This window comes from Ptychodera flava, chromosome 11 (assembly GCF_041260155.1).
Source record: "Ptychodera flava strain L36383 chromosome 11, AS_Pfla_20210202, whole genome shotgun sequence".
Lineage (NCBI taxonomy): Eukaryota > Metazoa > Hemichordata > Enteropneusta > Ptychoderidae > Ptychodera > Ptychodera flava.
This window is the reverse complement of record NC_091938.1, coordinates 20,615,561-20,631,239: the sequence shown is the minus strand read 5'-3', so window position 1 is coordinate 20,631,239 and position 15,679 is coordinate 20,615,561. Positions and strand designations below refer to the sequence as shown.

Below are 15,679 nucleotides of genomic sequence, written 5' to 3'. Positions count from 1 at the left end.
AGTTATTCATCTTCTGAATTCTGGAGAAAAAAAACAACAATACATGAATTCTTTCCAAAATATTGATTCTCTGCTATTCTGTAACGACACCAAAAGGATTGTAGTAAAAGCTATCATCGCGCAAACCTTTGTCTTAAATTATGCATATACCTGCTTGCTCTAAGTAAGCCCACAAGTAGTATGGCTATACCTTTCTAGAAACGATGATATATAAGTTCTCTTCACCAAACATACTATATATACATATAATACTTCAGTGTTACGATTTTGCCTGTAGCGAGCCCACTAGCTATTAAAATGAGTTCCCATTTCTTCTGAGTCGAAAAAGAGGTACAAATTCTTTACTCTCTTTGTGTTTGTTTCCTTGTTGTTTTTTGATAATACTTTCTGGTTTTAATGATACGACGTTCTCCTAAAGCTCAGTCTTACATTTCTCTTTTTATTTTTCCACGCAGAAGGATTTTTTAAATATTATTTTATTGCCCTAAAAAATCTGCTGTATTAATAGCTCCAATGATGTTTTATGTTTTGATAGGGATGGTTTCCTATGTTTCCGACTCTGTCTTGATTATTTTTTCCTGAATTCATTGAATAGACACTACTCAATGCAAATAAGATTGTTCCATCGTAGGGTGTGTTTACAACTGATTTTAGTCAATCACTGTCTTAAATTATAATTAAAGAATATAATCCAATCATTCTGTTTCATAAATTGCACTTTCTCGGTGATAGGGTGACGCTTTCATTACAGGCGCAGCTTGTTTACTGTGACGGAGCTAGGCTCGCTGGTGGAAGGGTGCGTCGACAAAAGTGACGCTCAGACTCTCCATCCTACCACTCCTATCAATATGCCAGATATTTAATCATACCCAATTCAGATGTTTAACATTAACACTAATAACACCAGCTACTTATCTAAAATTGCATACCAGAACAAGAGATTTTGTTACAATGCACAACATATGGCACAAACCGTTGGATGAGTACTTAACATAACAAATCGTACTCGATTGTGACAATGCTCTTAAGGCGAGTCAAATGTTCATACCATACACTATAAAACAAAAACATTGCAGTCATTTAATTTCTTCTAATTAACGACTAATTTTCCTGTTATCCTTTCTTTGTTTTTGCATCAGTCTTCTAAACTTGTTAGGCCCCCTCAGCTCTGTTCTGTTACTATTTTACAACAGCCGGCGAGAGCTCTTGTCCAATGAGAACTACCCACTGGCGGACTTTGCAGACTGATATACTTGTAATGCATTAGTAGTTGTAATTAGTTCATTAAAGAATTAGCACACAGAACTTTTCAATTTGCCACCTCCTCTTGATGGTGTATGTGTGTCATCCCGGAGAAGTACACTAGTCAATATTGAATGACAGGGTTTTCTTTTACCAGAGTTGTATGTGTACGTCCCAATACATGTATTGGTATTTTGTATATCAATGATATGGCATGGTAGCGAAGATGAGGTCACGATTTGCGGCCCTCCGAATAATTGTACTCGTTACGGTAATATTGATCATACAAGAGCCGTATCCAAGGGAATCCAAGAGTCTCCTTAATCATGTTAAATCACTTTTCATAATATGCAACGTGGCAATGTCTCAGGTAATCGGGATAGCCGATAGTACGCCTGATGTTATCATCATCGATAATATTATACTATTCCTTCTGTCCGAAGATCAAGGAGTGGACATTCAACGCACACTTCCTGCCTGCCTATCTGTGTGTCTGTGTGTCTGTGTGTCTGTATGTATGTATGTATGTATGTATGTATGTATGTATGTATGTATGTATGTATGTATGTATGTATGTATGTATGTATGTATGTATGTATGTATGGATAGATGGATAGATAGATAGATAGATAGATGGATAGATAGATAGATAGATAGATAGATAGATAGATAGATAGATAGTGACACGGCTTTAAGAATTTCCATATACCTTCTGATCTTATAAGTAAAGAAATTTGGTTTGCAACTATTTCAGCTTGTCAACATATGTCGTTTTTTTTGTTAAGTTCCCCCATGGAGGAAAATTGATTTAATTCTGAAGGAATTAAAGGAAATTAGGTAATAAACAAATAATGATAATGTATGGGTTTTTATGATGATTTTGGCCTTTTAGTATTCTTAATAGGGCATCATGTTGCGACGGTTTCGCCTCGCCCGTTAATTTTGGCTTTCCTCTGCAGTGCCCTTACCCAAACTTTCATAGTAAGCGTGTCGCAATTTACACCTTCAATGTAAATAATTTTTATCATAAATTGAGCTGAAATTTAACACAGGCGTAAATGTTTCGATATGCAGAGCCTTCATTCTAAATAAAGCTACATTATAATTACATAAAAGGTTTTGTTCGGCAAATCAGTGTATTTAAAGTTTGTGTGTAGATATGCAAATTGAGTATGGAGTTTGTAACACTAGATCTTTACAGTAAGTTTATAGTAGAGAGATGTAATCGACATAAATTTCAGTCTCGAGCTGAAGAATATGTGCTCCACGCTGAGCTCGTTTGTGATTCCCCGCAATCATCTCAAAACCGTCCGATCCCTGATTTCGTAAGCAAACACCCAGTGAAGGCGCTTCGAATACAGCGCGATTCATGGCGTTTATGGAAATCTTTACAACAGCTGACACCGGATTGATTGTTCCCCTCACCCCGTCACGTGTCCTTCTCGCCAGCCTGGGGCCCAACTTTCGACCCGGTCCCCATGGTGACAAATCCACAATCACGTGACTTTCGCGGGCTGTTGGCAGCTTGATTAGTGTGAATTACAATCGCTTAATGAGCGATTTCGAGAACGTTAGGGGTTATACGTGGTAGCCAAAGGTGAATCACCGAGACGCTCGCCGAGATGCCTTTCCCGGTGCGATTCACGAGAAAACTGATGGCGCTGATTATACGCCTGCTCTTGGCGGTCATCGTCGTCATCGGTGTCGCCACTCTGATCACGCAAATGTACATGCTCAACGACGATTACGTCGACGACATGACAGAGAAGAAGATGTTGGAAATGTTCGGTGCAAAGCGAGGGGAGCGAGAGGATGTTGACCCTCTCGATGACTATAAATGGCCGACCACAACACAATTTGCCGCCAAACCGACAACGGATCTCTTCACGGAAAAGGTATGTCGTCCGGTTATGTGTACCCCTTAATGCAGTCCGTGGTATATTTTGTTGATCCAGACACATCATCCAAAAATAACACAAATTTATATTATTCTCAGCATGCCTACTATGGTAAATGACCCTGTCCGTGCAAGTTAGAAATTATCACCAGTAATTATAATAATTATTGTTTCTTGTTCAAAATGTAGGTAAACTAGTTTGGTCAGTGCAGATAAAAGCGTGAACTATCATCACAACACAGAGAGGAGATTTTGATTGCGCATGTCACCTGCAACAGATGGTAGCGTAATCCAACTCTGTAAATATTCATTGCTGCCAACAACTAGATCGTCCCAATTTTTAACTGTTAGATAACATATCATATTGCTGAAACGGTTTAGGTGTCATACCGCATTGCATGTTGTAGCAGAAATAAGAAGCCTTTGCCAAGATGTCTGAGGACGAGCCCTTTGTGAGAGGATGTTTCCTAATTTTTTTTCGCTAAAAAACTTGGTCATACCCGTTTAACTTGGTGCGCGTAAACCGTTCATCTTAGGCGGCTTGATCTAAGTAATTGTGAATATCACAGAAATGCTCAGACTGAAACACTGATCATGAAGTCACTGGATATACGAAGCAATTCCCTTGTCAGCAGAGTTTTATTGATTAAGACTCGGACTGTTATTACATCGCAGCATCCACTCGATTCTGATTTATGACACAGAGAGGGCGATCGACCGTATAAGTACAATAGGATCACACAGATATATAATAAAAGGCAAAAAATTAGGTTGGGGAGCTCAGGATTTTTTTGCAGTAATCGTAGTTCGAGTATTGTATGACAAAAGTATTATTTTACATCCATGAGTTTCAATTGTCGCGAGACAGCTTGGATTTTATCGTCTGTGCAGGCTTCACATGCCGCGATGCTACATTTTAGGACTAACGAAAATATCAATTCTTCGCAGGTCTACACCCGTGCTCTCACAATATATTTTAAAATTTGGAAGAAAATGAAGTTTTCAAAGACTTATAAATTTATGAAAATCGACAAAACTTTCCCCCGCACAGCTGACACAGAGTGTGGATGCCATTTAATTTTCAAAGAAGCTACACGCCGTTAATTTTTGATAATTTGTTACTCAAACAAAAAACGGTGCACGAAGACCCATGTTTTTTATCTTAGTCTTTAAGAAAAGAGTATTTGGCGATAAATATATATTTTCCTCAAGCAAAGTGGACAAGTATTAGCAGATTAGGCAGTACATAACCTAATTTGATACAATTTTGTGGAATATTTTATTCATTTATCCTTGAGTAGTGCGCATACACTGAAACAAGACAATATTTTACATTCAGTAATATGCAAATAAGCAAAAATTGCTTTCCTGTGCGGCCATAATTTTGTGATTACGCTATATCATCACATTCTTTCTCCTCAGTTCAAATTATTACAAAATTTTCTTTCAAAACGAATATTACCCTAAAGGACCTAGTGCAGCGCGTAATTTAGGGTTTGCCGACAATTAATCTTGCTGTTCTAAATTTCCAGAACGGAGAATCAGACGTAGAAGCTACAACAGATCTTGAAGGGGTCTCAGATGTTGATATGACAGCGCCACCAGACGACAACCTAGGTGCCTGGTTCGGAGTTACATCAACGCCGCAGGTGACTTTGCTATTATTCGCTAGACTCTGACATCACTTTGTATGTTTGATTCTTAGGAGACTTTTGCTGCAAAATTACTTAATTTTTTTGTCGTCTGCTCAGATCTTCTGTGTTAAGCAGATACAGGCAGGCGGACCAATAGATTGAAGAGAGAGAGAGAGACAAGAGTGATATTATAAGACACAAAACGAAAATACAAGTTTGAATAACTTATAGCACTTCGTCAGTGAATGCAGTTCCCGTTTCTTTGGAAGAAAACAGCATTATACATAAATCTTAGTACCGGGCAAAATAACGTACAATTTATGTTTTTCGTTGCAACAGGCAGCTTCAACGGTGATTGAAACAGACATTATCACCAGTACGAGCGGCGAAACGGAAGCGTTGCCGACGGTAACGACAGAGCCTGAAGAAGATGACTATGTGACGACAGGGCCTGAAGGAGATGACTATGTGACGACGTCATCTACGACTGAGGCCCAGACAACAGAAACGGCGCCAATGATGGGAATCCATGGCAAAGTCTTTTGGAACGAGGGCAACAATGAGGTAAGATTAGTTTAAAGAGTCATAAGCTGTAACTTGTGGCAAGTTTTTCAGTATTCTACTTCTGTATATCAACTACCATGTCTGACCCTAATCCGTTTGTCATGCTGAAATTTCGAGTATTCTTTTTGTCAACACAGCTTGTATGTGTGTAGTGATCATTGTTTATTGTTTACAAATGAATTCTAGTCCGGACTTAAATACAATTTTCAACAATAACAATGGAGATTATACTCATATAGGTTGTGTTGATGTGCTAAATACTTGGCATTAAATTACAAGTTTAGGGATTCAATGCAGGAAGTGTACAGAAACCATAAAACAAGTTCTCAAAAAATAGCCAAAAGATACAGCTTATGGAGCTTTAAAGATGCGATAGCTGTACAATTTCAGAAAATAGTTTATATTCTTCTGCCTAAAGTATTTTGAAATAAATAATATTAGCCTTGCCAAGGCAACACAACACAAGACACAGCATATATACAAAGTTAAAGTCCAGACTATAATTCAATAACACTGGATTTTGCACACACGCAATGTTGACAAATCTATCACTGTCAGTGAGTAGTTCGATTAAATTGGGAGTAGAACAAGGAACTGTGGAAATGACAAAAATAATGGAAAACTACATTAAAATATCATAGTTACTGCGAAGAACGCTTTATAATAATAAACAACTGCAAAGGATTGCATGTACCATATCTAGTTTGGTCTTAGCAAAGCCAAACAAAATAAAAATTGTGTGTTTTAGGTTACATACCTCCGAAAATTAGGATAGATAGGCTGGAGGATATTTTTACTTTTATTTTTGTTGGCTGGGAGCTATAAAATACGGTAAAATTGAGAAAATTTGCTCAAAATATTTGAAAATGTCAATAAATGCCAACGGTCTTCTAGGATAGCTCAGAAAACCGGAATAATACACCTTTAATACACCTTTTATTTAAATTGGCCCGATCAGTCGGTAATTAGCTGTGCGTTTTGCTTCGTGAACAAATGAAGCTGAACTTAATTCTGATCTGTCTGACGAAATGTCACCGTCCGTCAGATGTTGACCCATAAAATATTTCGATCATAAACTAAGTTCAGTTTATACGTGATTCAAGTCTGTGATTTGTGAAAATATTTGAGTTGGGTGAACGCGATGATTTGTGTTCTGTTTTAATTAAAGGTATACTGTCACCGGTTCCAATTTTGCCACAGTCACCACGGAAAGAGAAAATCCAACCAATCACAGATTTTAAGCGGGTGGCTGCTTTTTAAAAACAACGCCCTCATATGGGCATTTTGAATACCAAGGAACGCTCCTTTGACCATATATGGGCATATTTAGATTACAGGTGACTGTATACCTTTAATATGAAACGCGTGAGTGGGTTGAACGCGATGAAGCGGTGTACGCGCTACAGGGTAGTTTCACCCGGCAGAAACTAACTCACTACTGCGCAGACTCACAAGTAACGCGTTCGATCGCTACGAAAACCTGACCTGGGCTGCCTAATTTCAAATAGGTTTTTTATGATATAGGAGAGACACAAGAGCAACTGTTGCAAATAATTTTATTTAATTCACTGACTTGAACCAAATCTAAGTTCAGTTATTATTCTCACTGTTCTCACTGAAATAAGACTATAACCATGACAAGACATGCGATATTTTAAAGTTCTGTTAATCACACGAATATCAGTCAAGTGAACACGGCCTACCACAAAGCCCGTCCTGACTGTTCACTACTTGTTGACTGGACGGATCAAATAGCCAAAGGGATACGTTCGGAGTTGTAATGCTTATAATCGTTACAATGGTGAAACAAATATCCAACTGGTAACATATTGGTTTCCAAGTCACTTCCCCGCCTATACGCGGGAGCACAGCTCCGTCGTACCAAGTCCGCTGTGGTAAGAAATTGTACTTCGCCGTCATATTTATTATAGGCGAGAAAACTTGCGACCTACACATGTTTAGTAGCAAGCCGTTTGTTTATATGTTAATGTCAACTCATCCATCGAGTGCTTGTTTTTCTGTTCCCCTCAAATAAATTAATGGAGTATACCGCGCTCTGGTGGACCTACTAAAACAATGGGGATCTATGAAGTTTTAACGAAATCCCGGCCCTTAATACCATGATTATGTTGTGATATTTTTGTTAATGGACATTGTTTAGGAAACAGATGTAGCGACTATGATCACTGAATACAACCGCGGACGTAATAAAGCTTGTACACAGCCGTTAAGTGTCGGCTGTGGGCAGTGAAAGAGAGAAGGGACTTGCGTGTTTAAGGTATGAGGACGTACTTTTGTCAGGGAAATTTGAAAATAAAGTAAGATTATGTGAATGCAATGAGTCCAAGTCATGTCTAGAATCCTATCAATTTTGTTGTCGTGACAGTCTTTAAATGTTCATTTCAACTCTTCTAAAGTGTGGTACAGACAACACCAAACGTCAAATGTAAACAACGTGGCACATAAAGCCCAAGTGTACACTTCAAATGACGTCATTCACAGTTTTACCTAAGACGGAACAAACCCGCGGCGTCTGACACAATTCTCAGCTGACCAATTGAATGGACGCTAATTCCCCCGAGGATGACACGCATAACTTCACAATGTAGAATATTTCGTGGCAACTGTCGGTGTGTGTACTTGCTGTAGCTTAATCTGTTGACCGAATACAACAGATGGCGATGAAGTATTAAAATGAAATATTGTTTTGTTTCCCGTTTTAACATAATCGGAAACACCGAGTGTCGAAAGCCAGATGTCTATGCATAAATTTAAAATTTGTTTCCGGCGTTTGTTCGCTCACTTGACGTTCCAATGTAGTCAAATAACAGACGTAAACAATATAGTACAAACTACTGTAGCTTTCCTGGTAAACTTTGAAATGAACTGCCTGTACGCGAGCATCCCTTTGAATACACCGCCACTTTTTTAATTACCCCATTTGAGATATTTTTGTGACTCCAGTATAATTACTACAAGAACTGCAAAAGGGTTGACTCAAAATAATAAAACTTGCACCCCGAGCTGCCTTCAAGTTAGTCTCTGTTACCCAGACTGCGCTGCGGGGCTCTCTTCCGGCCACCCCTGTGCAAGAGAGACCCGCAGAGCAGTCTGGGTAACCGAGGCCACCTTCAGGTGTACGTTGACGCATGCGTGACATGTCACCTTTATCTCATCTTGATATGTGTTTACTTTCATGAATAGGAAAGACACCAGGTCACAGAAACGCAACCGATGACAACTGAAGACTTCGACGAGTACTCACTTGATGATGGAACTATGACGTCAGAGCAACCAAACAGCGCCCGCTTGGAGCAAAATCCACACACGACAAAGGTATCAATCCACGTCCTCTGCTTTCACAAAATTCCATTTTAAATAAAGACTTTATTTCATGCATTTTGATACAGGCATTTAGTATAGGATAAAGCCCGAGTACGAGGGCTCTTCTGGTATATAAAGTCCAATCCAACGATAAAATGTCGAGGCCGCAGGCCGAGACATTTTATCGTAGGGTTGGACTTTATATACCAGAAGAGCCCGAGTACGAGGGTTTTATCCGACTTAAAAACTATCGCCCCTAACTGATATATTTTCGTTTTCAAAGTGTTTACGTCAACCGTCCCCTTTGTCAATGTAACATGTTTAGGATATGAATTAAAACTTTTATTTGTGAAATAGCCTTCCAATGTAATGAAACATTCTATAAATGCCCTAGTGCACATTATATAAATGCCCTAGGGCACAGCAGATTTTGTTTTTCAGCTGGTTTCCGCTGTGTTACCAAATTTGAATATTAAAATGTACCAGATGTCTACAGAATATGACATGTTCACTTGTGATTGGACAGTACTTTACTACGGCGCTGTCATTCGTTTTTGGAATTTGGTGACCAAGGCTTTATGAGTAAATAAAACACCCTGAATTGAGCACTCTGATTGGTCAATCAACAGTAGATAGTTTTTAAGATTCAGGTTAATCAAATTATAATTGCCACCATTGCGATACAGGCTAATTTTACTTTGAAATACAACGATCCTAGGTAAAATTACCGATCCGATTTGTTAACATGTCAAAATACAAGTATGAAGACAGAGCTGACTTTGTTGAATAAGGTTTCCACATCCAAAGGAATCCTAGTCATTTTCCCTTGACAAAACTTTTTTTATAAGAATGCCTCTGGTTGGTGCCAGAATAGTACCGCAGTGTCTTTTATTCAAGATTTGTTACGGTAGACAAGTTAGAGGAAGTTGAATATGTATGACGTCACGTTACTGACGAAATGTCAAATACTTACTTATGAATCCTCGATGGATCAACATGTCCTACTTCCTTGATAAACCAACTATGAATTTTAAGTTTGTTAGTAGCCATACACTCGGCATATAAAGTTTACTAACGCAGACCTTATATTTATTTATTTATTTACTTGCTATTTATTCTGCTTGCTTATTTATGTTTATTTATTTATTTTGTTTGCTTATTTATTTGACAAAAAATATTTAGACGACTTTGCTCTAGCAGTTTTATCAGTGATCAAGGGTAGTACATAACTCAATAAGTCGAGAATTAGAAAAATATCATTTGACTTTCGATTCTCAAGACGTGCGTGCCGTGTAATTTTCTCTCCAAATGTTCGACAAGAGAATCCTCGCTTTATCCTACTGCAGGTCGACGGGGGGGGGGGGGATGCCACGTCACCACTCCATTTGAAACATTCTATGAGAACGAGAAAATACAGTAAACCAGTGAAGGAGCCCTTTTTAGTTTTGTTTGCCCTTAATAGCGTTTTAAATAAACGTCTCTTATTGGCTAAAATCGTGCATGATTGAATGTTTATGAGCTTGTGTATTCATTTGCATAATGATCCCGTGGCCACATACGGATCATAGAAGAATTACAAGCATAATTTCTCTTTTCCTAAAATTCCAAAGGACACTGTGGCACACCGCGTGTGTTAAAGTTTTAATTTTTACGCCATGATAACAATAATTAATGAATTCCAAGTCATATTCCCAGATGCTGATCACGTTCGATGCTGTTAGTACGCTATCCCCGCGTGAGGAGGAAGAAGAAGCTGGTGAAGATGAAGATGGCATCACAGAGCGGGAACGGTGGGAGACAGAGGTTACAGAAACCGATTCCTTCGGAGAAAACCAAGACACAACGATCTACGACGAAGTAAGTGTAGCTTGTAATATTTTTACAGAGGTATGACATTTTAGTAGTGGGAAATTGATGAGGTGAAATTGTGAAGACGGTAGCAATTATTGATGCTTTCAATGGATGATAATGATGATGATGATGATGATGTTGATGATGATGATGATAGTGGTGGTGGTGGTGGTGGCGGTGGTAATGGATACGATGACAATAATATTTGTATATGTGGCGAGCATTGTGGTATGTAATGATGGCCCCGATAACACTTTTTTTATTATGACTTCTAACAAGATTACAGGTTCGTGCCTGAACCTACCAATAAAGGTTGTCGACACATGCAAATTGAGACTGTTGTTCATCTTCGGAAAAGTGCAAAAGTTTAATGTATCGCGTTGACTTCATCCTACACATTACCCGATCCTGCTTTTAATATTAAAATATCGTGTCTTTTTCTTCAGATGGCCTCCGTTCCTTCAGAAAAGCAAGACACTTTCACTGAAGAAGATACAGCATCGTGGGAAGCGCAGCCTATATTGCAGCCAGCCATTAACGTGTCGACGGCGGCCATTGAGCCTCGTTCGCGACCACAGTACATTTTGCCAGTTTTTCGTGGCATTGGACAGGGTCCAAACAATCAGTATCTCTCATTCAAAGCCGTTGTGTTGTACGCCATTTTACACAACAAAACCCTCGTTCTTCCACCATTCTTCAACCATCACAGAATAACTGAAGACGATGTGAGAAGTTTCCAAGAAACATTTAATGTGGATTTGCTGGGAAGTTTTGTTCCTGTGGCCACACTAGATGAATTCAAGCGGGACTGCAACAACCGCGTGGACGCGGTTCTGTACACGAAACCTTGCCTGCATCCACATTCGTGCTATTTTGATTCAGTGTATCGGACTATGATACCAATCTTTGAGATTCTAACAGGCATAAAATTCCCTACAAAGGAAGAGGCAGAAGATAAGGGCACAGTGCCCATTACCATGTTGCCCAGTGACCCAATATTCACCCACGAAACAATATATGATTTCTTGCACAACATAAAGGACACATTCAGGACAGATTCTCCCTGCGCCGCCATGTTTTACCCCTTCCCTTTCATGAAACTCATGATGAGGGCGTACAGCAACAACGTTTTCGAAAAACTAGAACAACATCTCGCGAGGGCTCACTACATCCGAATGATGGCTGACTACTACATACGAACGGTGCTTAAGAGCCAGCAGTTCTTGGCTGTCCACTGGAGGATGAATTATGATTTCAAAATAGTTTGGTGAGTCGAATGATTCCCTCTTTTGGATAATCAGTAAAATTAAACATTATCTCGGACGACCTATCTAAACTTCTCTTCCTAAACTGACAGGCGAAGGTGGGCTCCTGGGACTCTGACTTGAGAAAAATATGTTTTTTTTACCTCCAAAGACGATATGGTTATATGTTAAAGTCCATATTTTTTTTTTAATTTTGGGAAAGAAGTCTACCTTATTTGCTTTAGATCATTTCAAAGCGAGCGAGAAGAAGTACACCTGCAAAATATGTGGATAACTACGAAAAAACGAATGCTTAAATTTCATTCGAAACTGTTGCTGCCCAGTGTGTACGATATGGTAGATTGGGAATGCGCTGATAACAAAGTAAACGACGAATGCAAGAATTCAAAAATCAGCAAACTGAAACCGAACCGAGTGATTACGTCCTGCCAGCGTTAAAGAAGTGTCTTCTTGTTCTGACAGGTGTGGTCGTAGACTAGAATGTCGATGGGGATGTCAGTACATTTACAAAAGGAATTCCTCTGAAGAAATTACGACCAGTTTTCTGGGAATCATGCAAGCTTTCAACCTGAGTGCCGTCTACTTCGCCGCTCCCCAAATGCAGAACGTATGCGATACTTTCTTCTTGTTTTCTTTCCGTCGTCCATTTGGGTCTAGTCGCCATTATTCTGTCGATTCAATCTACCGTAGTTTTGATCACGATTCATTTTTACACAAATTTAGGGAAGATTTGATAAATAGAGAGGACACACTGAAATGTGTTGAGAAATACAATCTACACAGCTCATCGCTGTTTGGTTTCATATGATATCTGCTGTTGAGGCAAAATGCGCCCACGGGGACAGATATTCGGACTTTCAATTTTTTACAATGCTTTTCTGATCCTCCACGTGTTGACAATCATTTTGAATCTCTTGCAGTAAGAATTTTTTTACTGTCTAATATTTTTTTCCGAAAGCCGAAAATTGTATTTTTCCCCATAGAGTTAACACTTGCACTGGGATGGCGGCCATTTCAAATCTCGGTAAATGTTAGGTAATTAATTTCTTCAAAACCAAAATTTTCATGGTGACCCCTGGTTTTTACCCTTCATTTGATGATAGAATTGTGAAAATTTCATTTAGGAATGCTTGAGCAAAAGTTTAAGTCTTACACTACAGAGGTGCGTATCACCTTTAAACGCTTATAAAAATTGGATATTAGATTGGAGATTTAGTTGTGTGAGAGGGCGCTCCGGCTCCGCCCCTCGCACGACTCGGCGTCATTCACTTTTCGAATGAACCTGACGCACCAGATCATCACTCCGGATCAAGATTATTTTAACATATTGTACACAGAGTATAATCGGCAATAGGATGGCAGATGTTGCAGCTCAACCCTTGTTGTTATCTTTTCTACAGAATAAGTTGTGGACAACATTGAAAACAAAGATACCAAATGCGTTCAATTCTTCGAGCCTGGTTGCATCTCTCAGAGGACTGGATATTCCGGAAATGACGTCACCGCTAGAAGAAGATAACTATGTGATCTCACTGGTGGAGCAAGAGCTATGTTACCGTAAGTTGATGATGAGATTCGGAGCTATGTATGAATACTCCCTTGTATACTTTCTTGTACACAATAACATAAAAGGATAGCAATATCATATATACTCTAGGCGATAAAAAATCTTACACGTAAGTTTGATCATTGTAGACATGTTTCAAAAAAAACGATAACTTGATTAACGGTCTTCAATATCGGCAGAAAATGTCATTTTTGTTTGTTTGTTTGTCTGTTAGTTGTTGTTGTGTGTTGTTGTTGTTGTTTTTGTTGTTGATGATGATGTTAGTTGTTGTTGTGTGTTGTTGTTGTTGTTTTTGTTGTTGTTTTGTCGTAATTTATGTGGGGGACGTTGCATTACACCTTGTCGATGCTACCTTGGATCCATTTCAGCAAATCAGGTTGCCTCTAACGATCACGATTTATTTTTAATAAAAAGTCATTGAATAAGTGTTAAACTCAATAATGTGAAAATAGTTTAGTAATATGGAAGCTAAGTACATGTGTAAACGTAATTCCAATATACTTGTAATTTATTGTCTGTTTGATCCTGTGGCTGCCAGTTTTAAGTTCTACTCAATAACTGCTTTCCTAACAGGAGCATCCATCTTCGTTGGAACAGCCGTCTCCACGTGGACTTACATGGTAGAGCAACAAAGACTTGGAAAAGGAACTCTATTCATGCCAGATATTTTCGGTGACCCGGAAGGGAAATGTAGATAACGTTGGGTCAAATTCAAGTGTAAAGGGCACCTATATCCAGGCGGGGGAGGGGGCTACTCCAATAGAACAGGTGTACGGGTATGTGCCGCCCGAATGGGTCACTGTTTTTACGATAAACCTAAACATTGGTCGATAACAAAGCAAATGTCCCATGCTTTAGGAAAATCTTCACATGCAACAGAATAAAGGCGAAAATTCCCCAAATTTGTCAAGCAAATCCCTAACAATGAGTCATATTTTTGGAATATACATGAGTAAATGTTTTCAACTTGGGCGGCACACCCTCACATGAAAATATCGGGTGTACCCCCATCCCCATCCCAGGGACCTATCTATAGAAAAGCATTACTCTCCTGCAAATATTATAGTGAATCGCAATTGAAGTTCATATATTTTCTTTTCTTTTTGCTTGTTTGTTCGTCTGTCTGTCTGTCTGCCTGTCTATTTTCCTCTGTTTTCGGATTATCATCTTCAGTTTCATACCCCAACCGTGGAAGCTGGAGGGCGCTTTTCGGGATCTCTACTTTCTCTTGATTGCTTGATGAAAGCTATATGCTTTTCCTTAGTACTGTAAACTTTCAAAACTTGTTGTAAGTGTACATTCAAGTGTAGTCACATATTCGCATTGTCATGCACAGTCCTTTCTGTGAAATGGAAGTATACAATGCAATTCAAAGTACTGTATTTGAAAACATGTATAATTAAGTACTGAGGTCGACAACTTTCTGACAAACACCTTGGTCAACTTTACATAAAAATAAAAAAGACTACAAAAAGAATGTATCAAGAATTTAATAAACTTTTACAAGATATTTCTCACACATGTTATGAAAAACACAGTCAATCGTTAGTGAGGGTGGAAAATACATTTGTAACATGACGTGTCATTTCAGTGTAAATAAAGGGAAAGTGGTAGAATATGTTGTAAATTGTTCTTTTATTATGAATACTCTCGATTTGAACCAAAATTTAGGGAAATTTGTTCCATGCCGTTAGAAATTATAATCGTACGCTTTTTATCTTTGAATGATATTTCTTATACTGGCTAGGTTACATAAATAACAGTCAGAAATCACGCACATGCCACAGACTTTTAGGGAAACTATGTCTCTTTTTGTACAGCCAGGCGAAAAATGCACCTGATGTAGCCTACAGTGTGTGAATAAAAACATGAGTGTACATGTGCGATGTTGCGGAGTAGTAAAATTTTAGAACGGATTGGACACATTTTGATCGATTTTCAGTGTCTCACAAACAAACGTACAGAGAATTCTGATTGAAGTTTACCAAGCTTTGGTCATCCTGCTATGTTCCTCGTGATTGAGGATTGCATTTCCATCGGACCCTGATAACAGGGCATAGCAACAAACATCATGCGACTTAATCGCACAAAATATTTATTTATTCAGTAATGTTAGGGGAAAAAATAACTGTTTTGTTTCTCATTCTAGGACGTCGCTCTGGAACAGCCGCGTTAGCCTTGTTTCCAGGTTTCGCTTCAAATAATCACACAAAACATGCCAGTGAATCACAACACAGCAGAAATCACACAGAAAATGTATTATATGTACCGACTACATGTGTACACTCTATAGTCCTAAACAATGGAGCTATCGTATCAACCTGATGAGTGTCAG

The 15,679-nt window shown here is 38.7% G+C and overlaps 1 protein-coding gene across 3 annotated transcripts; it reads left to right on the top strand.

Annotated features, from left to right (window-relative positions):
- The first annotated feature begins 2,701 nt into the window (after positions 1-2,701).
- Positions 2,702-14,845, top strand: LOC139143780 (uncharacterized). 3 transcript variants are annotated; one of them, XM_070714330.1, is made up of 10 exons: positions 2,702-3,137; positions 4,672-4,788; positions 5,113-5,337; positions 8,542-8,673; positions 10,345-10,518; positions 10,959-11,779; positions 12,240-12,384; positions 13,178-13,334; positions 13,918-14,082; positions 14,381-14,845. In XM_070714330.1, exons 1-9 carry the CDS (start codon positions 2,865-2,867, stop codon positions 14,040-14,042), a joined length of 2,169 nt encoding a protein of 722 aa, XP_070570431.1. In that variant the 5' UTR covers positions 2,702-2,864; the 3' UTR covers positions 14,043-14,082; positions 14,381-14,845. The 3 variants fall into 3 exon arrangements, with proteins under 3 accessions (XP_070570431.1, XP_070570429.1, XP_070570432.1); XM_070714331.1 differs by having other exon boundaries at positions 2,750-3,137; positions 10,357-10,518; XM_070714328.1 differs by lacking the exon at positions 14,381-14,845 and having other exon boundaries at positions 2,710-3,137; positions 13,918-14,195.
- Positions 14,846-15,679: the final 834 nt, after the last annotated feature.